Here is a 27621-nt window from a genome sequence, read left to right as displayed (position 1 = left end):
TCCCTTTCAGATCTTAACGTAGTAATGTGTCCATTAGGCTCTGTCTTAAGGAAGACTCTTTGGTTTCTAAGATGAACTCTAATTCCTTAACATGGGAATTAAGCTGTCTGTTTTCTGCTTTTCCATCAAGCCCCAACTCTTACCACACAAGCACTGCCGCTCTTCTGTCCCTGTGCTCTTGTGCTCCAACCTTACTTCGTTACTTTTCATTATTGGAACTCACTGGACTGTTCCACTACCCTGAACGCGTTTATATTGCTTCTTCCTTTTGGACAGTTCTTTTAAGCCGACATTCACCTGTTATTCCGTTAAATCTTTCCTACCTGATAGGTGGAACTGTTTTCTCCTTTGTGGTTTTACGGTTTCTGCATTGCCTGTAGCAATTCATGGAACACGTTTCAATTCCGCCCCAGGCTTCTTGAGGGCCAGGTCTATGAGAGATGTACGTGGATCTCTCCTATGCCTACAGTTGTCCCATCCCGGTCCCAGGTACAAAAGAAGTTCCAAATAGATGTTTAGTGACTGAATAATAATCTTCTTTCACAGAATTTTCAAGGATGTCAGAGTAAATGTGTAAGATTGTTGCACTTAGTCATTTACCAAATATTTATCCAGTGTACCTGCCACATGTCAGTTATTGTTTGGGTGTTGAGGATACATCAGTAAGCAAAACATTGTTCCATCCTCATATATTTTAGAGGGGAAGACAGGAAATAAACACATAAACATTTAATATATCAGGAAGGGGTAACTGCTGTACAGAAAAACATGGGCACTGAACAAGGGATAGAGGTGATGTGGGGCACTATAGTAAGCAGGCTTGTCAAAAAGTCCTCACTAGAGGACCTTTCCAAGAGTTCTGAATGAGGTGAGATACATATAACACACATATTTTAAGGAAGAGAGTTACAGACAGAAGGAACAGCGAGTGCAAAAGCCACGAGGTGGAAGCATTCTTGACTCGTCTGAGAAATAGCAAAGTCAGTGCTGGCTGGAGGGGGAGAGAGGGTAGAGAATGAAGTCAGTGAAGGAGCCAGGAGTCAGAGCATGACGGGTCTGGGCGGCCATAATAAAGAATTTGCATTTTATTCTCAGTGTGTCGGGAGCCACTGTGTGTTTTGCATAGGGAAGAGACAAGATACAATTGATCGTTATGGTTTCTTTGGGAAGAATAGACCATAAGTGAGCCTGAAGGGAAAGGTGCGGGACTGTACTAGTTTTTCTATGGTTGCTGGAGCAAAATACCACAAAGTAGGCAGCTTTAACAACAGAAACTTATTGTCTCTCAGTTCTGGAGGTCAGAAATGTGAAAGCAAGGTGCCAGCAGGATTAGTTTCTTCTGTGGGCTGGGAGGGAAGGAGCTGTTCCAGACCTCTTTCCTTGGCTTGTAGATAGCTGTCTTTTCCCTGGCCACTTCAAATATCTTTTTTTCTATGCATGTCTGTCTGTGTCCCAGTTTCTCCCTTTTGTAAGGATACCATGTCCCTAATGGACTAGGGACCCACCTGTATTGGATTTGGGGTTCAGTCTACTCCAGTGTGACCTTATCTTAACTAATTACATCTGCAAACCATCTGGACTGTATTTCTGAATGAGGTCACATTCTGAGGTACGGGGGGGTTGAGACTTCAACACATCTTTTTGAGGGAACACAAATCAATATATGACAGAAACTTAAAACCATTTGCTCCTTACATTGCTTATATGTGATTGTTGTTTTGATTTACTGATTCATTCATTATTCATTCATTCAACAAAAATGCATTGAGTGTTTACCAGGAACTCTCTGGGTATGGTGGATACTTAATAGTATCTGACTAGACCCAAAGATGAGTCTTAAGACTATCCAAGGAGAAAAAAAGGGAATCATTTCCTTTATTATGGAATATTTTCCTTTATATTGAGAGATGACTGGAGTTTGACTGGATAGATCTCAATTCTACTAGCTGAGTGTGAATTATATTTCATCAATAGAGTGAGATAATGCCCAGAATAGAATAAATGTTAAAGACCATAGCCTGATGCTTGGCATATAGGAGACATTCCATGTTGTGTTAAACTGTTGTGGAACTGAGGGAATTAATTTATATTTATATCCACTGTATTAGAATGAAGACAAGTTCACAGCATTTATTACAGAAAATTGTGTGTGAAAAGGAAAACTCACTTCTGTTTTTCTCTTATTACACTCACAATACTTCATGAGTCACTGTTATAACTTTGTGTGACCCTGACCAGTATAACACTGGTGTCACTTCTGATGCCAGATGTGTGGATTTTTCCCTCACAAAAGCGATTCTCTGACACCAACCTGTAATTCAATTCAATTCTGACACCAACTGGAGTTAGTGCAGACCCCACAGATTAAGGGCTCAGCCCGCAGACTGCCCCCCTCTTTAGATACCAATCACAAGTAGTATGTTCCCAGGTTTCTCATGACTTCTAACTTGGCTACAAATCAGAGGTTTCCATGACCCCCTCCTTGGATTCTATAATTTTCTAGAACAGCTCACAGAACTCAGGGAAACACATTTGCCAGTAATGGTAAGCTCTCTGAATTCCATATCCTTGGGATTTTTATGGAGGCTTCATCAAATAGGCATGAGTGATCATTAACGTAATCTCTAGCCCATTTCCCCTTCCCAGGGTATAGAAGATGGGGGTGAAGTTCCAAGCTTCTAATAATGGTTTAATCTTTCTGGTGACCAGCCATCACCCTGAAACCATCCAGGAGCCTCCCGAGTCTCTTCATTAGAACAAAAGACGCTCTCTCCTAAATCCCAGGAAATTCCAAGGGGTTTAGGAGCTCTGTGCCAGGAATGGGTAGGGGGCAGGGAGAAAGGCAAAGACCAGTATATATGTTTTCTATTATTTCACAGTGTGCATTTCTAAGGTTTCCCTCAATCACCCCAGCTAGAAATAATCTTTTCCCCAAACTTCCATTGCTTTATTCCCACTGCTCTACCGAATTAGCAGTTTTAAAAACCTTGCTTTATGATTATTCGTATTCATTTCTAGTAAAACATTGAGTCCCTTCAATGAGCAGAAGCAATATCTGAATAAGTTTGTCCTTACCGTGTACAGTAGGTATTCAATGAGTATTTGTTGACTGGATGAATATTTGTTTGTATTTGTGTGTGTGTATACATGCATTCATAATACCATTGCATTTCATTTCTATAGATGATGTCTCCAATAAAAGTATACAGCTGTGTTTGAAAGACTACTACCAATATCTTTTCTACATTGCTTATAGGAGGTGGGTTTTTGGTTTAGGGACTGTAGCTATTTGAAGAGACTGAAGCTTTGTCTTTTAGATTCACAGTTGGCTTAAAATCTTTGCTGAAAAAAGAGCAGTCACATTTTTTATAGAGGAATATCAGGTGTTCTATTAGCTACTGCTATTTCTCAGCAGTTCACAGCCATGCCATGTTTTTATTTTTTTAAAGATTTTATTTATTTATATGACAGAGAGAGAGACAGCAAGAGAAGAAACACAAGCAGGAGGAGAGGGAGAGGGAGAAACAGGCTCCCTGCAGGGAGCCCTATGCGATGCGGGGGCTCGATGAGGGGGATCGATGCGGGGGCTCGATCCCAAGACCCTGAAATCATAACCTGAGCCGAAGGCAGACGCTTAATGACAGAGCCACCCAGGCGCCCCTCATGCCATGTTTTTAAAAAGCTGTGCTACACTACATCTTAGAAGGGCTTCTTCTGCTTTCTTATTTGGGGGTTTCTCTGCTTCTGCTTAAAAGGTTATATTGCCCTAACTGCCAATTCTCCATATGCACCAAAAAGGCAACAGTAACAATAGGACATTAGTGTTCTGATTGAGTGGGAGAAAAGACCTTCCTATTGGATGATACTACTTTTATAACTTAAGTTCACTAACATTTTTCCCCCCTTAACCTCTCAATGTAGAGACTTCTGTCAGATATGTATGGATTTAAATCCTGACTCATCTAGTTTTTAATCATGTGATCCTGGACAAATTATTTAAACTCTCTTTATGTCATAATTTTCTTGTCCATAAAGTAGGGATAATAATCTTACCTACCTAATAAAAATCTGAAAAGAAAAATAAACCTCCCTATGTGATGGGAGAGTAGTGAGGACTGTAGTGATTTAGCATGAGCCCAAGCACACAGTGGATGATCAACAAATGTTAGTGAGATAATGATCAAGAGATGCAGTGAGATTAGATCTGATGTCTGTAAATGTAGCCAAGTGCCTGATACAGAGTATCCTTTCAATGGATAGTAGCTAAAATGATAACAAGGATGTCTATGATGATATTGGTGATAACAATGATAAAAATGGTAGCAACTACGACTTTATTATTATAAGGTAATATATATTAAATGACTTAGAAAGTCAGAACTGACTCTAGCAGTGGCTCCTATTCTCCCTGACTTATATTTTCATTTATAGGGCAAATGTTTGGTTTGGATCTTTTGCCTCATAAGACAATCTGGTTGAAGAGTTTCCATTTCTCCCAGTACTTTCCTTTTCCCTTCAACTAGAATGTTATCTCTTTACTCTCATCCAAATATTATATATTTTTTCCTTACTTTTAAGTCTATTCTCCTTAAATCCCAACTGTCCAAATTGTATTCATTGCTCAAGAATCATCTTAAGGCTCTCTTTTACGTTTCTTATCATTATCATGTAATGTAGACCTAATATTTTATAGATGAAGAAACTATAGTAGAGAGAGCTCCTATCTACCCAACTTCTCTTGGGTAGTTAGTTAGTCATTGTGGAATCAAAACTTAGATCTGCATTTTTATTGGACTGTGCTGCTTCTCAACAGATACAGGATTTGAGATCCATGTTTTCAGCAGGCATGCTCATGTGGAGGACTTCCCTCTCTTAACCAGAGACTTCATTTTTTTAGCCTACATTTAGGGACTTATTTATAGATTTTTTTTTTCTTAAGTGGGTCAGTCTTGACTCTGCAGTAAGATAATGAGCTTATTTTTAATAGGTACCATCTCTTGGACTTCCTTTCTAAATCTCTAACACATTGCTTTGTACTTATATGCTACTCAGTGATTTGCTGGTTGAATTGATTTTAATTAAATTATAAGAATATCACAGAGCTCCAATAACTGTACCACTTTTTGCTTAGTCTTCTTGATTTGATTCTCTATTTCTTATGAAAGAGTATATCTCTGAATATCTGCTGACCAAGTAGTTGAGTTTTCTCTGGGAAATTTCCAGTGAGAATTGCTGATGTCTTGAATAGTTTCTCAAGTGTAGATTGGCAGGTAGGCTTAAATTCTTTCAAGTTTATTATTAGTTCCATAGTACTGTTTCAATACTGCCAAGTACCATATGATCAATTGCATCTCCTCTTGTGTATATACTTTAAGAGCATCATCAAGCAACAGAAGATGAATGTTTCTGGGGCACTGGACAATGTCCATAGTTTTCAAAATTATATTAGGAAATTTAAATTTAAGTGTGGGTTATATCTTTCTTGTTGCAGATAGATTCAGTTGAATGGTCAATATTTATTAAGTGGCTCTCATATGCTAATGGATGTGCCGGGCACAGTCATATACATTACTTAATTTGATTCTTGCAAAAATTCTGTGAAGTGAATGTCATTCTATCTATTATGTCAATGCCTAAATTGGGAAATGGAGAGGCCATGTGATTTGTTCAAGTTATACAGACAGGAAACAGCATAGCTACAATCTAAACAAAGTCTGTTGATGAGTCCAATACCCTTTTCACTAACTATACATATTCCAAATAAGACTTAAAAGTATTTATATATTGTTTAAAAATTTAAAAAATATCCTATACATATACCAGATACATATTAAATTTATACTATCATCACTGCTATATCTTCATGAATTTAGACAATTTTGAAAGTTGGATTCCTATTTCCCTGTTGCCCTCTTGAATATAACATTCCAATGAAGGTTAAATGGCATGCCTAGGATACTCTAAGAATTTTTTTTTTGTTATAACTTGAAAATCCAGCAAGCATAAGCTATATATACAAGTTTATGCTGATGATTATTTTGTTTAAAAATAGAAGACCAAATATACCAAATCCTGTAATGTATTATTAACTCTGATTACTACTCTTTTGATCACCTGGTACTATAACCATGTGTTACTATTACTTATACTATTGTTCTATTGCACAGACCCAGGATTCACTAACTAATGAATGATTGCAAAAATCTTCTCCTATCATGTTTAAAAATAGGCTCTCTAATTTTGGGAAATTTTGTTTAGTGGTGATAGAGGATCTGTATTCATTAAAAAATATTATTAACCTTTTATTTTAAATTTTATTATGAAAGTTTGGGCTTGTATTTTCTCTCTTGGCCTGCCTCAGTGACCATCTTTTGAGCATTGTGATAGCAAGTCAGAATCAGAGGTGAGAATAGCCCTTTTAGAAATCCTACCATTGAGACAGAAAACATGGATGGACCTTAGGGTATTATGCTAAGTGAGGTAACCAGAGAGAGAAAAACAAATACTGTAAGGTATCATTTAGAATTGGAACCTAAAAAAAAAAGTTGAAATCATAGAAACAGAGACTAGGAAAGTGGTTGTCAGGTGCTGGGGGATGGGGGCGGGGGATAGAATAGGGCGAGATTGGTAAAAGGATATGTACACACTTTCGGTTCTAAGATGAGGTCTGAGGATCTAATGTGTAACATGTTAACTGTAGTTGATAACACTATATTGTACAGTTAAAACTTGCTAAGAGAGTAGGTCTTGAGTGTTCTTACCACCGCCCCAAAGGTAAATATGATATGTGAGGTGATGGACGCAATAATTAACTTGATGAGGGGATCTTTTCACAATGTACATGTATATACCACATCATCACTTTGTACACCTTACATGTCTTACAGTTTTATTTGTCAAGTATACTTCAATAAAGCTGAAAAAATGAAAAGAATACCCTTTTAATGAAGATATGAATTGCTGCAAAGTGGTAAGAAGTTGAATTTCTAGACCAAACTCAAATATAATCCATGGTATCTTGATGCTTTGGTCATGTTTCTAAGGCATGGCAGTAAAGTAAGGATAAGGAAAATTGGAATTGCTATAGCTGTGCATGGATTGAAGTGTGGATAAACCTGAGGATGTCTGGCAAGAAGAACAGTTTCTTTATCTCACAAACCAGCTTCTGCTGGAATCTAAGAAAAGGCATTTTTCTATTAGCATAGTTGTTCAAAAGACAAATACTCTAATTAGATTTTTTAAGCTGTTGCTACCTGAGGAAACTGAAGCTTCTTTGGTATTATTTATAACTAGAATTCGCCACCCTTCCTTTATTATTGTAAACTAAATCCAGACTTTCAAAAAAGTCTACCAGGATACTGAAAAGCTGTGTATAACTACTGTTTTCTTTGTAGCAGATATTCTGCATTTACAAAGTATGTTTAACCACAAAGGGACATAATTTGGCTAGTTATGGTGTTCTTAGTGAAAAAAAATGAATGCTTTTATAAACTTAATAAAAGTTGGTTCAAAGTACATTTTCTGCCATTGAATTCTAACAGTTGTGATCTATCCACTAGGAAAACCTTTCAGCAGACCAAGCTTATCTACTTTCTTTTGATGTGAATGCAGTTGTTTTCCGAATGTAAAATTGACTTTTAAGAAAGCAGATTATTAAAAGTGAGTGCAGCATGACATTGTATGTTTGTCAAACCCCATAGAACTGTACAATACAAAGAGTGAACCCTAGTATAAACTATGGACTTTAATGGATAATAACATATCATTATTTGGATCATCAATTGTAACAAACTTACCAGACTGATACAGGTTGATAATAATAGGGGAAACTGTTTGTGGGGAGGGAAACAGAGTTTGTGGGAATTCTCTGTACTTTTCTGCTCAATTTTTCCGTAAACCTAAAACTGCTCTGAAATATGAAGTCTATTAATTAAAAAGAAAAATGATACTTTCTCCTTCTATGACATTGATCACAGTTTACTCTCATTAGAAACCATTACTATTTTACTTTATTTTTTATTGAGGTGTAATTGACATGCGTTACATTCATTTCAGATGTACAATAAAATGATTAGTATATATTACAAAATAATCACCACAATAACTCTAGCCAACACTTATCACCATATATAGTTACAGAATTTTTTTCTTTTGACAAGAACTTTTAAGATCTACTCTCTCAGCAACTCTCAAATATGCAATGCAATTATAGTCGGCATGCTGTTTGTTACATCACCATGACGTTTATTTTATAACTGGAAGTTTAACCCTTTTGCCTCTCTTCACCCATTTCACCCACTCCCCACACCACCTCTGGCAACCACCAATCTGTTCTCTGTATCTATGAGTTTGGCTTTTTTTTTTTTTTTTATTCCACATATAAGTGAGATCATATGTTATTTATCTTTCTTTGACTTATTTCACTTAGCATAATGACCTCAAGGCCCATCCATGTTGTTGCAAATGGCAAGATTTCATTCTGTTTTATGGTTGAATTATATATGCCACAATCCATTCATCCACTGATGGACACAGGTTGTTTCCATATCTTGGCTGTTGTAAACAATGCTGCAGTGAACATGGGGGTACAGATATCTTTTCAAGTTAGTGTCTTTGCTTTCTTCAGATAAATACCCAGAAGTGGAATTGCTGGATCATATGAAGAACCATTTTTTGAGTTCACCATCATGGCCATGGTAAGCTGTTGGCCTTGTGTTTCCCATCCAAACAGAATAATAAAAGATATTAATTATAAGCTTCATTTGAGAATTTATTTTAAGATATAAATTTTGATTTAATTTTGAGAAATTTAGTTTTTTTTAAACTTCCAGTTTTCTCAGGGCTTTTAATTTAGTAATACGAAATACAATTTTCCAAAAGGGAGATATTGACTGCAGCATCTCTGAAACTTTTAAATTATGAAATAGTTTTGCAAAGGACTAGTGTTCCCCAAGTGGAAGCATCATGAAAAATACATGACTGACTCTCTGAGAGAAGACATTATTATATATCTTGACAGAGATATCTGAATCAACACTGACCCTCTGCATTCCCCACATATTTATTCACTCACCCAGTTCTACTGATTTATCTTTCATAATTTTGCTTGTGTTTACCAAACCATTTGCATCCTCTTGCCACCATCTTAATTCATTGCATAATAATCTAATTGTTGAAAGTGTAGCTAGGTGACACTCCTCTTTAGCAACACCACTGTTATAACTAATTCTTGACTTCTTCCTTTTGTAACTTTTGAAGCTGGGACCTTTAATCCTCATCTGAGGGTTCAAGTCCATTTTAGACTTTGGGATAGGATGATCAACCTTCCTGGTTTGCCTGGGACCAAGGGGTTTCCTGGTATGTGGGACTTGCTAATACCTGGGAAGTTTCTGGCAAATGGGAATGAGTTGGTAACCCTACTCTAGGACCAATTTTGATAAGAGATCTTAGTGTAGTAGTTGGTTTTACTGCTAAGCCCCCATGAATGCACTTGGACTTGGATTCAGAAATGGAATTGTTACTCCAATTTCACTGGCTTGATTCCTTTGTGTTCCCCGATTCCAGAGTCCCTTCCCATTTACTGTTTGGAAAGCCAGTTCATCAGTACCTTCATTTCCTCCAGAGTCTTGAGTCCTGACACTGAATGATAGTTCCTACAGCAGAACCTAAGGATCTGCTTCTTGCCAGGCTTCTCTGAAAAATCTGTTTTTTAATGTCTGAATTCTTATTTCTTATTTGTTAGGTAAACCTCAATTATCTGCTTCACTTTGGAGGGTTTGCTAGATCTCTTAAGGTCCTATTGACACTGATTGTGGCTTTTCCTTTTGCTGGGTTTGCTTGGGTCTGCAAAGTCAAGATTCAAGGTATGGGATCAGATTTGCAGGTTTAGGAGGAATTCTAACTTATTGCTCATAGCAATTTTCTTCTTCTTGGGTATTGGCTTATTATTATTTTTAAACAGTGGCTCAATTTACGTAGAGTGAAATGCACTAATCTTAGGAATTACACTTTGAGGAGTTCACTTTGAGGACAAATGCTTACACCTATGTAGTAACTTACACCTCTATCAAGATGCAGAACATTTCATCACTACAAAAATTTCCCTTTTGCGCTCACCACAATCGTCAACCTTGTGGCTCCCACAGGCAGTCTGATTTCCATCACCATAGAACAATTTTGTTTGTTCTAGAACTTTATATAAATGGATTTATAAAGTAAATGCTCTCTTTTGTCTCATTTTTTTCCACTTAGCATGTTTTTGAGATTCATCGATGTTAGTGCATGTTTCAGTACTTCATTTTGAAAATGTAATATCACAAAGTTTTCATTTATAAGTGAAAGGAGAGCTCCCTGTTTAGAGAACAAGAAATATTCCTTCAAGTCTTCAGTCCTACTGCAGTCTACAAACATGCTATTAAATAAATAAAGTTGTATATAAGAAATACTAAATACAACTCTGTGCTTTTGAAAATAAAGAACTCACATTTATTTATTCACTTAAAACTTTTCTTTCAAAAACCTTTATGATTGATAGTACTGATAGAATTCATGTCAGACTTCTAGATTAAATAGTTTCATTTGAATACCCTTTGAAAAGAGTTTAAAGCAGTTAATGTTTAAATATTAAATTTGTAACAGAAGTTACCTGCTTTAATATTGGATATCTCAAAACTTAACTCTCCCTAATAATATTTGAGATAAAAAGTTTGATAGCTGATAAAAAAATTATATAGCCTTACTGATCACCTATCAAGTGTAAGAAGATATGACAGACTCCTGGAAAAGGGAACTTTCAGGGAAGACAATGAATACTAAGAAAGATTAAGTTACAGTCAAGTTTGAGGTAGGATACTACATAGTCATAAAATTAGAGTAATGCAACATATAGTATGGTAAATAACAAATGAAAGGGAGGAGATACTTTTGTGGGAGTTCATGTGGTGGGTACAACTATGCATAAGTAGAGTGCCTGCCAAATACAATGATGTCAGTAGGTATCTGCTCTTTTTCTTTCTCTCTTTTGATTAAAATTGTGTTCTGGGAGGGAAGGGAGGCTCTAAAACATACTGTGTTGGATTGAGAAATTGCAGTAGAGCTTTACATTAGGATTATCTTTTGAGGGCTTTAAGTAAATAGTTTTTGTTTTATCCAATCAGGAATGGGATCTATTTAGTGTTGATTTTTTAAAAGCCAACTTGTATTAAATGACCTAATTTGAGGAAATTAATTTTTCTATAGTGTATAGACTAGACCATTTTGATCATCTAAATATTACTGAAATGAGTAGGTTGAGAATTAAAGCTCGAAATAGTAAAATCCACCTCCAAATCCACAAGCAATGTTGGTATCTATTATTCTTGGTAAATTGTGCCATCAAGAATTGATACCTAATGGAAGAAAATGGTTGGTTTTAACCTATTCGTAGTTGACATTCTTTTTTATTGCTGAATAGTATACCATTTTATGAGTATATCATAATTTGCTTGTTCATTCTCCTGTTGATACACTTTGAGTTGTTTCTAATTTTTACCAATTACAAATAAAGCTGGCATACAACATTTATGTACAGGCTTTTTTTTTTTTTAATGGAAATATGTTTCTATTCTCTTGGGTGACTATGAATAGAATTGTTGAGTCATACTGTAAGTATATGTTTATCATTAAAAAAACCCTGACAAGCCATTTCCCAAAGTAGTTTTACCATTTTATACTCACACCATTAATGAAGGAGAGTTCTGGTTTCTCTATATCTTAGCCAATATTTAGTGTTGTTAGTCTTTTTTAATTTTAGCCATTTTTATGGGTGTAAAATGGCATTGATTGCAGTTTTAATTTGCATTTCTCTGATGACTAATAACACTGAACACTTTTTAATGTACTTATCGACCATTTATAAATCTCCCTTGTCAAGTGCCTGCTCAAGACTGACCATTAAACACAATTGTTTTTATCATTGAGTTGTAGGATATTTTTATATAATCTAGAATTTGTATTTGAATTTGTGAGTATCATATAATAGTATCAAGAGTATTTTCAGATGTTTGTCAAGACTATTTTCTTCTAGTCTGTGGCTTGTCTCTTTCATTTTCTTAATGGTGACTTGGATAAGTGGAAGCTTTTAATTTTGATCAAGTCTATTTTTTTTCTATTATGTTGCTTTCTGTGTCCTGAGAAATCTTTGCCTACTCCAAGATCAGAAAGTTATTTTCCTTCTAAAAGATGTATTTTATTTTTTTTTTAAAGATTTTATTTATTTGACAGAGAGAGACACAGCGAGAGAGGGAGCACAAGCAGGGGGAGTGGGAGAGGGAGAAGCAGGCTTCCCGCCGAGCAGGGAGCCCGATGTGGGGCTCGATCCCAGGACCCTGGGATCATGACCTGAGCCGAAGGCAGACACTTAACGACTGAGCCACCCAGGCGCCCCTAAAAGATGTATTTTATTCTAATAGCTTTATAGATTTTAGCTTTTATGTTTCAGTGTATAATATATCTCTAATTTTTGTGTTTACAATGTGAGGTAAGAGTTGTGTTCATTTTTTTCTTCGTTGATATCCAGTTATTAAAAATTGACTTTTACTATCAAAGCTTAGAATATAATAACTTAAAAGCCTGAATGCTAATTATATTGTACTATAAAGTTGTTTGGCTAATCAATACATATTTTTGCTTGAGACATAGTTTTCTTGTAGGTAGAACCATTGCCAAGACTAACAGTAATCAACTGATTCCTGTTGAACTTGAAATTAGAGTAAAGCAACATCAAAAACCTTGTCTTGGCCAATAGACTAAAAAGACAGAAAGACTCATATAAGACTTTTGTTCTAGATTCCCTCCTGAATAAAATAAGAGCAGCAACAACAATGAAAACAAAACCTAATGTAGTCCCAAACAGTTTTATGATGTTTTAGTGTCTACAATCACTGCTTGGTTTATATCTGTCGCATATTATATCTTTTCTGTTATCTTCTGGAAGCAGCTCCTTATTCATGTAAATATGCTAGTTCTAGAACAATGCACAATGGTATAAAACTCAGCATTACTTGGTTTAAATGGACAGAAACCCACCACAAAGTTCTTTAAGAAAAAAGGAATTTGGTTAGATAATGTAACTTGAGAAGTCCAAGGGCTGAGGCTGGTTGGGCCAAATGTGAATTGAAAATTTTCCTTATGTAAAGAAAATATTTTAAAAAGGTTAAAAGAATTTGGTAATTTTTTAAAATAGTGGAAGTGGTTAATTGCCCTCATCCTAAAAAAGTATTATTTGTAGATGCTAAAACTGTATGGAGACTTAAAAATATACTCTAACAGGCAAAAGCAGGGCAATTTACTTACATGAAATAGAGATATTTGCCCCCAATAGTAATAATACAGTTTGTATCGGTTTTCCAGAGAATAATCTGCAATAATAATAATAAAAAAGAACCCCTGGTTTGTTAACTCAGATTAACAGTATTTTTTTCCCACATTCTAATTGCAGTCGAAGAATCAGTTTGTTGAGTTTGGTGTAGTGGGTATTTATTTATGATTTTTATAAAAACCAAGGAACCAGAGCGGAGGAACAGTGCTGTGCAAATGACCTCTGGGGTCCAGCTGGGGCTCAGATGCTCACTTCTCTGCTGAGGTTATTACCATCCCTGTTTGTTTTGACATTTAGACTACAAGTCTCACTTTGTGCTGTTTGCAAAAAGCGGAGCTAGTTGAAAAGCAGCGATTGACTGTATTTCTCACGGTGTTTTGGCCTGCGGGCGTTTGTGCCTCAGCCCTGCTGTGCACAGGGCCGGGGCTGCATGGAGCGGATTGTTCCTCCGGGTTGTGCCGACGGGCTGCTGATGTAGTTCCTGAGAGTGGCGGCCAACGAACCCCATTCCTTTCCATTTTGCCTGGTCCTCATTTCGCCGGAAAACACAGTAGCTGTAGCCGCACATAGACTTTTTCCTCTTTCCCTTTCCCCCTCCCACCCCTCCCTAGACCTCTCTGGGCTTTGACGTCATGTGCGCTCCTTTCGGTTGCCATAGCAGCCCCATTCCCCAAGCCCTCTGTTGGTCTCCTCTGGTAGGTTCCACAATGGTACAGGCAGCATCACGCTGCACAATGGTTTCCAGGCAGTGAAAGAGGGTGATTCAGCAAGCCACTCTTCTTCTTTTTTTTAAAAAACCTCCCCTTCTTTTTTTATTTTTATGGGGGTGGGTGGTGCTTGTTACATGCTTACCTTTTTCTTTTCTTTTTTCATTTTTACAATTTTCCTTTTTTCTCCTCACCCCTCAATTCCTAGGGGCTTGAGTGACTTTAAGATTGGGTTTTTGTGGAAATCACCTGTCTATCATTAATTTTAAACAATTTCCCCACCTCCAAAGAATCTATTCCTTATTACAATTTGGAATGTGTTAATGAAAAACAAATAGGGAGGATTTCTGGGGCAAACACTGCTGGATCAGGATCGTAGTTCTCAAGCACGGAATGGTAGGTGGCTCTTTGCTCCTTCTGGGTTCTAACCTGTTTTTTGGAGGGTGGGGTGATGCCTATTGATTGCTCCTGGTGGGATGGGAGAGTGAGCATGGGAAAAGTGGGAGAGATGGGGTGGAAAGCAGGTTCATGAAGTGAAGTACCTCGGAGGCAGGAAGCCACCAGCCTTTCCTTCTGTGTGGAGCATCTCTCCCCAGACTTGGGCGTTTGGAAACCTTCCTGTTTGGAGTGAGGGTTGGCAGAGGGTGGGAGGGAGATTTCTTATTGTGACCAGGGGTTTTTAGACCAATGCAGAGCTACAGAAGGGAAGAGAAAAACAGCGGGGGAGAGAGGGAGGGAAGGGGGGGTGGAGAGAGAGAAAGAGAAAGAGGCAGAGAGACAGTGAACAGCTGTGCTTGTTAGAAGTGCTGACCTCAGTCTTATATCTAAGAAATGCTCTGGGTTCCATAAAACATTAAAAAATCATGTCTTTACGTGTGCGTTTATGTTTACTTCCTGAGAGGTGTAATTTAAATAAATATTTTGGAACATATTTATTTTTAGTAGGAAATGGTATTTATATATTTTAGTTGCAAAACTAATGACATTACTCTTGCAGAGACATTCTAGGCTAAATTCAGGCCGGGGAGAGGACCACAGGACAGGGGTCAGGTTAGAGATGAGAGGAAACATTGGCACTGCAGTCGCATAGGTAAGGGGTCCCTTTAAGAAAGTGATCTCCTCGTCATAGCAGGCAGCATTTTTTGTTAATGGCAGGGTTCCCATATTCTTTGCTGGGATACTGTGTCCCCTAGAAATGTCAGAGCTCTTTTGGGAAAAAAAAATATCAGAAACGAGCACGGCAATATACTTATCAGAATTTATGTCTTTGTGCCTGCAGCAAAATAAATGTGATTTATTGGAAAAGGTTCAAGTACATCAAGGTTAGAGATATTTCAAGAAAAAATTATATATGTATTTTTTTCCCTCTACCTTTCAATCTAGAGGCTGTCTCTGCTTTTACCTTCTAACACATAACTTCCGAGGTACTGCCATTTAGCTGCAGAAAAAGAATGGCTTATCCCATGGCAGGAGGCTCTGAAGGAATCACAGGGCTGTTCACATGGCTGTCTTTGCTGCAGAGCCTGACAGGGACTGTACAGCAGCCCTGCGTGCCGCTGGGGTGTTCACGGTAACTTTCATGAACAAACCAGAAAGAGGCAGGCTAAGTCATGGGACAGGCCACAGTTCAGATGGAAGGAAAATAAGTGCACTTAGCGTTGCTAGCCCAAGTTCCGATTTCTCCCTCTGTCCCTCGTCTGCTAGCTGTCAGACCTCGGAAGATCTCACAGAATGCTGATCAACGTATCAAAAATGGTTGCAGGAATGACCACCTCTCTCAGAGAGGCTTCTGTACACGTTCTACCTTAGGTGAGCCTACGTGTTGTCAATACAGATAGTGATGCTCGTGAATGAGCTCACAAGCTTCTGACTCTACTTTGGAACTGTTGGATTTTAGGGGCCAGACAGCTTGGATAGAGCAGTTTTGCTGCCTCTGGCACGAATCCCCTTTCCTGCCTCCATGTCACTCTTAATTGACATAAAGTACTGGGCTAGCTTATTTTATTACACAGAGCAAACTGGATTTTCTCTTCCCCATAACGGAACTAGCAAATCAGATGACAAAGGTGGTATGACCTTAGATATGAAAGAGTCTTCGTGCTTCCTCATCTGCACATCACTCCCTCCTGTTGTAGAGTAGCTTTAATTTGATGGGCTCCTGGTGTTACAGAATCTTTGCAGTTCTGGTAAAAAAAAAAAATTCTTGATGATGAGGCAGTAAGAAATCATATGTAGAGTGGAAAAATCAGCTGCCTCCAGCTTCCTGCTTGCTTGTCCCAGAACAGCATCTGCTGTTGGGAGGAGTGTGTTTGTCATGCTGGAAGGGGATGTTTGTGAACAGATCCCAGAGGGACCGAGTGTGTTTTGCTGTCATTGTCTGGTACGTCTGCACCTATTAGTATTTAATGGTTTAATAGGACGTGGTCAATGTTTTTCAAGGTTAGAATGAACTGAGACTCGATTGTGGATGCTATAAAATAAATGTATATTTTTAAGTTGCAGGAAAATTCATAGGATTTCCCTGGTTAGTATATCTTATAGGGATATCATAAGCAAAAGGGATCTGCCTAACCTCAGTAATGTGAAAAAACCTCCCATGTTTAAAGATAAAGCATCCCATATTTAAAGGTTTTTTTTTTTTTTTTTAATTTTTATTGTGGCTTTATGTATATGAATCTATGTCTTCGGATGTAATCTTAGTGAAAAAGTCTTTTAATACTGATGATAAAAATAAAGACAAATTGGGGGCTTTCTTGTTTGTTAAACATGGGGGCAGGTGCTCTCCCTTCCTGCTCTAGTTCTGGCCTCAGGTCACATTTGGAGCTAAAAGACTTTGCATGGAATTGGTGTGTGCAAATCCAATGATAGCTTAGTTGCTTATGAGAATAATGGGTCTCAAAGCAAGGGAGTCTTCCTTCAATTAGAAGAAGAAATAAACAAATTAACACTTAAAAGTCGTTCTCCATTGCAGTTACTATTTTCTCTGGCAGTCTCCTTTAAGCTTTTGGTTGGACATTGCAACACTTAAGCAAAAAGAGGCGCAAAGTGTCTAGTAATGACAGAAAGGAGTACAAAGCTGTATTTGCTGCAGGCTGAGTATTTCCTCCCCACCACACATGCATCTCTCACACCTTCCTCTGAGGACCATGGACTTGGATAAAGTTGGGCCTGTAGACTACTGGGGGAATGCTTATTGGTAAAGGAGACCAAGATCCATTTATTTCTTTAGTATATTAAATATATTTATTGCATTATATAAGTCTGAGATGAGGCACTGCTGCTGATTCAGATGAAAGATCATGCTGCATATTGATTATTTCTCTTTGAAAGAGAAAATGTAATTGAGAATTGGAGCTTGTATTTTAGAAATTTACCTATCTGTACATATTTTCATAGCAAAGTTTTAAGGTTTTGACTGAAGATTTTTCAGTTGGGTACATTTTATCCTTATGAGAAAATCAAGGCAAAGAGGGGGAAAGTGAAAAATGTGTATGTTTTAGGTACTATCTTACTCCCTCCCCCCCATTTCTTGTTGTGAATCTTGGTAGAAACTCTAAATGGAGAACTCAGGTGATACTGAAAATCCTTAAATCAAAAGAAGCATTTTGGTATGAGAAGTGGACTACAGATTTATACTTATTTTTGGTAAAGAAGTTTTCTAGTTGAATTGATGTTTTGGATCCATAATAAGCCACTATAGCCTTTCTCACTGCTCTTATCTCTGCGATGTGAAAGCCATAGGCTCATTGAGCTAATGCTCCTAGGAATGGGAATTAAAGTTTTGAGTGGAAAAAGAGACGACTGAATGTTCCTTAGAAGCATTCCTAACCCACAGTTGCTCTGAAATCCCATATGGTGTGCAGGTGTAAAGTGAAGTTCCCCTACAGGGCCATCAGGCATTTGCAGAGTAGCCTGTTCGGTAATAAACAGGATTTTTGTTACATTGTGTGTGTGTGTGTGTGTGTGTGTGTGTGTGTGTGTGTGTGTTGTAGAAAGCAGGAAAAAAAAATGCTACCTCCCAGCAGTGACTTAAAAAAGTACTAGAAATTCATCTTAGTGACTTCTCTTCCTAGAAGTAGAACTGCCTCCTGGATTTTGGATGTTAACCTGCCTGTGTGCTCCATGTGCTTCCTGAAAATGAGTTTCTTCAAGTAATTGTCCTCTTCTCATACATTGGAAAGAGGATCTGAAAGCATTGATAGTGAAGTGAAAGCTCTTAGGCCCATTTATTTGGCAAGGTTTATTCAGTGTCTGTACTTCCGCCGTCATAGCACTTATCACACAATACAGTAATGGCCTATTCCTGTTTCCTGTGTTCTCTATGATAGTATAATCTCTCAGGTACTGACTGTGTCTATTTGGCCCATTGTGGGGACACAATAAATATTCCTTGGGTGAATGTCTCCCGTGTACAGAGTTCTCTGCTAAGTGCAATGGAAGGAAGAGCTTGGAGCCATTTGGGGAGATGAGGTTAAATAAAGATGGTGTATAATCAAGGGCTCTATTAGTAATTTGACAAGAAATATGACAGGAATTCAGAAGAGAAGGAAATACATGTGACACTGGAGGCCACATTGGGATGTCTGGGCAGCAGGAGGGTGTGGTGGGAAAAGAATTCCTAGTAGAAAGTTGTAAGCACCCGGCCAGGAAAGGGACTCTTAGTTGGAGCAGAGAGGAAGTTTACTTTCAGTATGGTGAGCATACCTTCCAAAGTTCTAGAAATAAAAACTTATGGTTCGATAATGGGTAGAGCATTGAAAACTGGCAAATCGTGGAGAATCTGGTCCAGTATAATCTCAAAAAGGAACAGTAACAGATTGAAGTTACAAACCTATTTTTGTAACTAGATCAGATTATGGGAAAGCATACATACAGGTCTGTTTCCAGCTTCAGACCAACTTCAGTTTAGTTTTACTCTATTTCACATACTTCAGAGGTTTTTGAACTTCTCCTCCTCCTTTTATTGGTAAGTATGTTACCCATCATTCCAATGAAATCTTACATGAAAAGCAGACTATGTAAACATGCAACAGTGAAGCTGTCCCAGTTGAAGCCGAGTAGGGTGCCTTGTATCTCAAAACCAAATCCATGTCACAAAGTCAAATACCATGCCAACTAAAGTAATAATTATTAATTGGGCTTATGTTCAGATTTTAAAATATCCAGCTACTCTGGTGTTGCTAACATCAAAGTTCTTGTGCTTGCGATACGTTTGAACAGAGTGAACTAACTTTGGGTGTTTTATTCCCTCATCTTGTGTCCCATCATTCATTTTCAATTATCTTTGTCAGTCTTTTGGTTTCCTAAATGCAGATGAAATTCCCATGTAAGTGTTAAAATCAAATTCATTCTGTGTTTTTGCTTTGATTTTAGGCCAGCGTGAGGAACACCAACGGCAGGACCATCTCAGATCTTCGTTATGGCAACACATGCAAGAAGCTGTTGAATTAGAACCATTTCCTATAGATGAGAAACCATACAAGCAGTGGTGAGTCACAAATTTATAAATGTTCCTTAGCAGAAAACATGTGATCTCCATACCCGCTTTAAATATTGCATGGGTTTTAGTGTATGGATCTGAAGAAATACTGCTCCAAATAATTTCAACTAAAGAAGTGAAAATCAACAGGACAGAATGTTTAACTGATGGTGCCACATAGAGCAGCATGAAGTCTTGAGGTGCATGGGTGCATTGTAAAACACCACAATGCTACCACCCTGCATGGTACCAGTCTGGTAAGATAGCTGTAATGAACAATTTCATGTGCCTGAGTAACAGTTGGTAACTGTTTTTCAGTGGCTTTTATTATTTACAACATAATTCCACATTTTATCAATTCATCCCCTCTGGTAGAAGAATTGGTTCTGAGCTAAATTATAATGTTCAGTACCTTTCAGGAATACATATACAAGAACACTCCTATGTAAATATATAGGAGTATATAAAGAATGTATATAATATATATATTAACATAACATTTAGAACCTTGGAAATAGGGGAGAGAAATCATAGCACAGTTTTATAAAACTCAATTCATAGACATTTACCCTACAAATCCTTTTGCCTAATACAACAATATTAAAAGTAGATCCAGTTTCTCTGCTAGTTGGAATAATTTTGAAAACTTATTATTTTATAAAAATATCAGCACACACAGGCATAGTATTTTTTTTAATCAAATACTTGATGCTTTATAGTCACCAAAGTCAATAATCTATAGACTCCAGAAGAGATGAACCAGTTATAATCTGTCAAATAACTTCTTTGAGAAATAGCGCATGACAGTGGTGCTTGTAAGACTCCAAAAGAAGCTGTTTTGAATAGTGATCAATATATCTCTTTCATTTGCTTAGTGACTCATATAATGCTGGGTAGGTAGGCTGTCTTGTGAATTAATGCATAAACTATAACTACAGAAGACTGATGAAATTAACCCTATACTTATTTCACATCATGATTTTCATTATAGTCTGCTTACAGTGATACTGAGAAAGTAGATATAATAGTCATCACTATGCTGTGCTTAATCAACATGTATTAAATGCATGTTTCTTATAAAAGAGAATAGCATGTTGCCTATAATCAACCATCATGGATCTAAAGTAAGGGCAACTTTATATGGCTGAACTTAATATTTTGAGTTATGTGCCACTTCCAGTGATGTAGAAAACATATATTGCCCCATCTTAAACATTTATTCATTAAGCAAACATTTGTTGAGAATCTGTGATGTAGATATTATCTTTAACTCTTGGGATTGATGAAAGAGATCGTACCTGCCTTAAAGGAGCTTTCAGTCTAAAGAGTATAGTACTTATGATAAAATGTGCCATTAATTGGGGGAGATCTATTCAAAGAGTGTGGTACTTAAACAGGGTTGTTAAATGGGTAGACTTAGGGTGCTAACAGAAGTGCAGCAGAGGAGAGTCTAATACAGATGGCATGGGGAATTGTCAAGGAGGACTTCCCAAAGGAAGTGATATGTTAACTGAATGTTAAGGATAATAAAAAGTAACCAGAGGAAGGGGAGCAGTGGGAATATTTTCCAAGGGTCCAGAGGCTTGACGGAGTATGATTTTTTGTGAGTGCTATATGTCATTTACTGTGCTAGGGCATAAATGGGAATGGTAGAAATGAAGTTGCCTTCAGATTCTAGTATACACGTGTAAGAGCTTCTTTCAGATAAATATCAAGGAAAGGAACTACTGAATTTGGGGGCGTGTGCACATTCAGTTTTTCTAAATAATGCCAGAATATTGTCCCCAAGCAGTTATATCAGTTTACACTCTCATCAGCAATATAAGAGAAGTTCTATACCCCACCAACATTTGATTTATAAGTTCTTAAATTTTGCTTATAGAGTGGATACTTAGTTGTACTCATAGAAGTATTAATTGGCTTTTTGTTGATTACTAATGAAGAAGAACATCTTTTCATTTTTTTTTTAAAGATTTTATTTATTTGACAGAGAGAGACACAGCAAGAGAAGGAACACAAGCAGGGGGAGTGGGAGAGGGAGAAGCAGGCTTCCCGCCGAGCAGGGAGCCCGATGTGGGGCTCGATCCCAGGACCCTGGGATCATGACCTGAGCCGAAGGCAGATGCTTAACGACTGAACCACCCAGGCGCCCCGAACATCTTTTCATTTTTTATCGGCCATTTGATTTTCCTCTTTTGTGAAGTACCTGCTCAAGTGTTTATGAGATTTGTCTTTCAAAATAATAACTAGCATTTATTGAGTTCTTACTGTGTAATAGCATTGTGCTAAGCACTTTGCAAGCATTTTATCTTCATATCATCCCTATGATTTACAGATAAAGAAATTCAGGTTTAGAGAGGTTAAATAACTTGCTAACAGTCACACAGTTAAGAAGCACTGGGCTTTAGCATTCAGTCACAGGGCTTTCTGACTCCAGACTTCTTCAATTTTTTGGATAGTGTTTGGAGGAAGATTAGATTGGAGCCAGACAGAACACCTAAGGTGCTATTGCAAGAATCCAGTTAAAAAATCATAGGGACATAAACCAAAGAATCACCAGTAAAACATAAGTACAAAGCAACTGGACTCAGTAATGAATGTCATGGGTGAAGAAGAGGCAGGATATATAAAAAGTCTCAAGTTTTAATACCTGTTGGCTAGGTAGAGTCAGTATTAGTAATATAGTGAATATTTATATTCCAGGTGTTGTGGTAGGTTTTAAAAATTTTGATTCCATGATTCAGTACGAAATGAATTTAGTTCAGGGGACCATAAAATTTAGGGTAAAGAGACCACAGTGTTTATTTGGGTCAACTCTTCACTGTTTTAAAATGCGGAACTTGGTGTGAAAAGAGGTTTAAGTGCCTTGTTTAAGATCACATATTACTAAGTGTCAGATTAAGAAAAGATAGCAGGCCTGCAAAGAATACAAAGGAGTAACAACTTTGCTGATTTTTAAATTAATAAGTGAAAATACAATTAACTTACTTTATCTGCTGAACATTTTTTTTTTAAGTCAGTTGCCTCATCATCCTTGTTAGCAGATTTATTTAATGTGGCCTAGAATGTTATCTTCTTGCCCATGATTCTACCAATGAAACCACCAGATCTGAGCAGTTGTTACCATGTAACTGCCCTACTTACTCTGATATACTCCATTGGCTATGTAATAAAATCCCTTCTCCTTAACATATACCATATTCCCATCCACCCCCATTTTAGGAACTGATGATCTTTTGAATTGCTTGGGGACGCTAATGTGCTTCATTCTCATAACACACACTCAAGTGTTTCTTACCTCTGTGATTTACTTCATACTGTCTATCCTGCCTATATTCACTCCACCCAACCTTTACTTTACCATAGCCATCTTTTAAGACCTTTGCAGACCAACAGCATGGGCAACATCTGGGGCTTGATGGAAAAGCAGTATCTCAAATCCCACCCAGATCTCTGGACTCCGAATCTTTCAAACAAGATTCTCAGGTGATTTAAACTTTGAGAGGTACTGCTGAGACTCACTCTAGACTTCATTAGGTGTTATCTCCTTCCAGAAACGTTTCTTGACTCCTTCTAGTGGGCATTCCTTCCTAGTGTTCTCACAGTAGCCTAGGCATATCTATCTCATTGCATTACCATGATGTTTTATTAACTGTTTATGTATCTGTCTCTGCAACTTAGCTTGTGAGTAATTTGATCCAGATCTAATTATCTTTGAGTTTTCCATGCCTAGCACAGTGCCTGATACGTGGTAACATTACACAAATGTTTGTTGAATGATGGTTTGATGAAAGAATGAGAAATGAGCAAGAGATAGACACATGGAAAGATAGAAACAGAGGCAGAAAAGAGAAAATCACAAGGAGAAAAGACGCACAGCCAAAGGGACTACATGGAGAAATAACTAGACTACAAAAAAATTATACCTGTGGATACAGTCTGGAAAGCAGCCTGACAGGGAGTCTACAGTCTTATTTAAGTAGATTGAGTGATAAATGTGAATATTGTTGGCCAACTCCCTCAGAAGCAAAGAATACCTTAATTTCTCATATAAGAACGGTATAATTTTATTGTCATTGTTTTTGTTGAGTACATTTTGTCAAAATTTGTTTTACTTTCCTAAACAAAGTGTTCTACTTAACTAGTCAGAGACTATTCAGAATGTTGTGTGAAAGTGGTTAGAGGATGAAGGTTTGTTTTCAAGCTGTGGAGACAGAAATAAGAGACCAGTGAGTAGGAAGTAGGTCATACATAAGAGACCTTTCTGATGATTAGAATTATTTGCAAGTCTGTGCTTTTAGAAGAATAGTGAATTTTCCAGCACTGCAAGCATTTAACCATTTTCATGGTTGACCAAATATTAAAAACATTTTAGAGGTGCTACTACTTGATGTGGGAGATTGAACTCAATGACCTCTACAGTCTAGGGTTCTTATGAATTATGAGTCTACAGTTGTTCAGAGTAGTGCAGGAAGAATGAAAGTTATAATAAAGATTATAATAGTGGATAACATTTATTGAGTGATTACTTGTGCCACTCACTGTTCAAAGCACTTTGCATGCACTAATTCATTGAATCCTCACAGAAATCCTATTGATCATTTCCATTTTATAAATGATGAAGCTGAAGCATGAGAGCTTTAGTAACTTGCTCTTGGTCATGCAACTAATGTTGGTAGAGTCCACGGAGTCCAACTTGGGAGCACGTCCTTTTTTATCACTGTGTTGAATCCTTCTCAGAATTAAAGGTGAAATTTGGGCTGAATAGAGCCTTAAAACATTGATGTGGCTTGAATTCCAAGTAAGTGTAAAAACAGGAATTTCAAGAAATGATAACAACTAATCGAAGTAAACAGAGATAGAAATGAACATAACAGGTTTGTGGAACCAAATACCTTATAAATGAGATGAATAAGAGGATATTCAGAGATTTGTTATTATAGTGCAATTTTGTCTTGTTTTTCAATGGCTGCAAGTTACCAAGATGGGAAACCAAGTCCTTAGGACTTTTTCACCCTCATAAAACCAACATAACTAGCCCTCATATGGTATAAAATTTTAAAGGCTTTTCACCAATTTGTGGAACCTCGGTCTATGTTTCCTAGGAAGATAGATTTGGGACTGTCACTGTTTGAGAGGTCCCAAGTAATTTGATGTTATATCAGGAAAAATTAATACTGTCTTTACAAGTTGGCACTTTACTGGATCTTATTTGAAGAGTGAATTAACATAAATTTTACCATATCTCAGATTCTTCATAGAGAATTCCGGGTATTCCAATAATCACTATTAGAGGAACTACTATTAAAATAGAAGTATGAGATCTTAATGAAAATTTGGTTAACATAAAAAATATTTTCAGATTAGGGCTGGTTGGAAAACTTAGTCCATACTTAAGCAGTTTCATAACATGTGATAATCTATACTTACAGTGCAGATACCAGAAATTATATCTGCTGGATGTCTCTAAGTTTTATTTATAGTTGTACTTCTGGAAGTTCTAGGTGATTTGTTTGTTCTTTAAATCTTTAAGGCCCACTTTTAAGCTCCTTTAAATTTGACAGTGGATAACTTTGACAATATTGTCTTTAGAAAATCATTTATAAATCTTAAGAATCAGAATAATTCTGCCTTGAAATTTAGTTTAATAAGATTTAAAGATATTGTACTCCCCCACTCCCCTAAAAAAAGGTTAAATAAAATATGTTAGGCAAAAACTATGTGAAATAGTGGGTAGAAAACAAATTAAACTGTTTTTCATCTTTTATGAATTTCAGCCAAATATATCATGTCATATGTCTGTTGACTGTCCTTTTGCCAAGCAGGGTTCAGGTCAGCAATGTGGAACATCACAGGCAATCAAATCTCATATGCTGAGTTTCTATTCTAGTCTTGGTCCTGAGTACAGATGTCTGGCTCTGTGTTATAATTTAAGGAGCCAAAACACCCTCTGGTTCTCTGCTTCTAAACCTGATATAATATGTGAAATTCTCACTTACTTCTTTGGTTGAAGACTGTTCCTATTAAAATAAAAATGTTATGAGGTAAATTGGTTGGTTAGCTAACCTGGTAAGCTAACTTGAGTTAAGGTGTGAATTGGTGATAATGGATGTTGAATCATAGATAATATCCACACTAGGATTAGTGTCTTAACACATTAAAATAAGAGACTAAAGGGAGGGGATATATGGGAAAGATTTTTATATGGGGAGGGAATCAAGATTGGTGTTGAAGACAGTACTTTTTTTCTTTTTTTTGTAGTATCCAACATTCACTCAGTGCTTACTCTTTGCTGGGTGTGTCCTCAGCCCTTTACATGAATTAACTCATTTAAGATGATGGTCTTACATGATAACTGTTATCAGTATTCTCATTTACCAGATGAGGAAACTGAGCACAGAGAAATAACTTGTGCAAGGTGACCTGTGAGTCCTGGAGTTGAGATTCAAACCCAGAGAAGTTCGAAACTCAGTAGTTCCATTGCCTGTCCTAGTTTGACAATAGTGGTGCAGAATGGGTGTTTGGTGATTGGCGCCCGGCACACAGTAGGTGTTTAGTGAATGGCGAATAAGTGTTTGGGACCTTTGTATGTTGGCTGCCCAGACTAAAGGCAGGCAAGTCACACAGATCAGCTACTAAAAAAGAGTGGAAGTTCCTATTTGTTAAACTTACCTCTAGAAAATGTTTTTCTAGAGTCTCTAGTCCTGTGTATCTTTTTTCCAATCCTGCTCTAGACCCAGCTCTTGACTTTCCAGAGAGGAGGAGCGGCCTGTGTTTCCCAGACTGGCTCTGTGCCACTTCCTCATTGCCATCTCTTCTTCAGGCTGCTGTATCTCTTCCCTCTGTCTAGAACATTCCTTCTCCCTCTCTTCTGCACCTTCCCCACTGCCACTGTGATCCTATCTGGAAAACTCCTCCCATCCTTCAAGGTCCAGTTCACGCCTACTGTCCTCTGGGAACTCTTGCCCAACTGTCATCCCCACTCCTTGGTTCTCCCAAACTGAACACATGTCTAAATAATATATACCCAACAAAGTGGTGTGGGCTTTAGTGCCAGACACCTGGCTTTCAGTCTGGCTCTGCCACTGTGTGCAAGTGTTCCTGCCAGGGCCTTAATTTCCCCACATAGTAGGTGCCCCTGTACTTTTATCAAGACAGTACTTTGTTAGGGGTTTAGCAGATTATTTAAAAATTCTCATTGCATAGTTTCTGGGAAAGGAAGAGACCTTGATGTTAGATTCTCATCCCAGCTCTGTCATTAATTAATATTCCCTTGGGCAAGTCTTAACCCAGCTGAGTTTCAACTGTGTATGAAGGAGTTTTGACAGTGTTTAAATTTCTTTTTAACTGTGAAAACTATGTAGATTAAATTGTACAGATTGAATTAAAGCATGGGATAATACCCAAAAGGCCAGGCCCAAGTGGACTACCTTGGTTAGGGTAGCCTGGGCCAGTGAAGGGACTTCATGAGAACGGAAAGCAGCTTCATGGACAGATGGAAGGGAAGAATAGGCCAGATGGAGGTTTATAGGGGTCTTGAAGACAGACTTGCCATGCCCAAGTTTGCTTTAACCCACCCCCTTTAGTTATCTTTGGCTTCACACTGTCACTCTAAATTGAAAGATAAGATATTTGAATTATAAGAAGTCACTTCTAATTATTGAGACTTTATTATCCATAAGGGAGATAACTTATGCACAGGCAACCAAATTGATTGCATCCACTTTCTAGATTTGTATCTTTCTTTATCTTAGAATTATCCGCTGCTATCAAAGGGCTAGTGTGTACAAATGTTTGCTCATTGATTTGCTAATGAGAGGAATCTTTAAAAATTTACCTTTAAAAATTATGGTCTCTAAGCTGTACTGAGATTTACCAACATATCAGGTGAAACTACTGGCATCTTGATTACCTTAGATATCATATCCATACAACAGATTTACATGAGGGTTAACAGATATTTTCAATGGGCAGATTACTGTGGTAGAATCTTTGAAGAATGAGTAAGACACAGTTCTTCCCTCCCTCCAACTTCCTTCCTTCCTTCCTTCCTTCCTTCCTTCCTTCCTTCCTTCCTT

General features: G+C 37.4%; 1 protein-coding gene and 1 pseudogene across 6 annotated transcripts in view; one reads left to right on the top strand and one right to left on the bottom strand.

The window, feature by feature from the left end:
• LOC116630274 overlaps positions 1-13925 on the bottom strand; it is a 125330-nt pseudogene extending 111405 nt beyond the window's left edge.
• Positions 13926-14013: 88 nt separating this feature from the next.
• MAPK10 (mitogen-activated protein kinase 10) overlaps positions 14014-27621 on the top strand; it is a 317221-nt gene continuing 303613 nt past the window's right edge. For 2 of the 6 annotated variants that reach the window (XM_032400731.1, XM_032400730.1), the window contains exons 1-2: positions 14014-14460; positions 19438-19552. In XM_032400731.1, coding sequence (XP_032256622.1) covers positions 19531-19552 — 22 coding nt within the window. In that variant the 5' untranslated portion in view covers positions 14014-14460; positions 19438-19530. Of the gene's footprint in view, positions 14461-19435; positions 19553-27621 lie in introns of those variants that run through there. The other 4 variants (XM_032400735.1, XM_032400737.1, XM_032400738.1 and 1 more) reach the window with 4 other exon arrangements.

Source organism: Phoca vitulina, unplaced genomic scaffold (genome assembly GCF_004348235.1).
Source record: "Phoca vitulina isolate PV1807 unplaced genomic scaffold, GSC_HSeal_1.0 scaffold3, whole genome shotgun sequence".
In the NCBI taxonomy this organism is placed as follows: Eukaryota; Metazoa; Chordata; class Mammalia; order Carnivora; family Phocidae; genus Phoca; species Phoca vitulina.
This window is presented reverse-complemented; position numbering and strand designations above follow the sequence as displayed.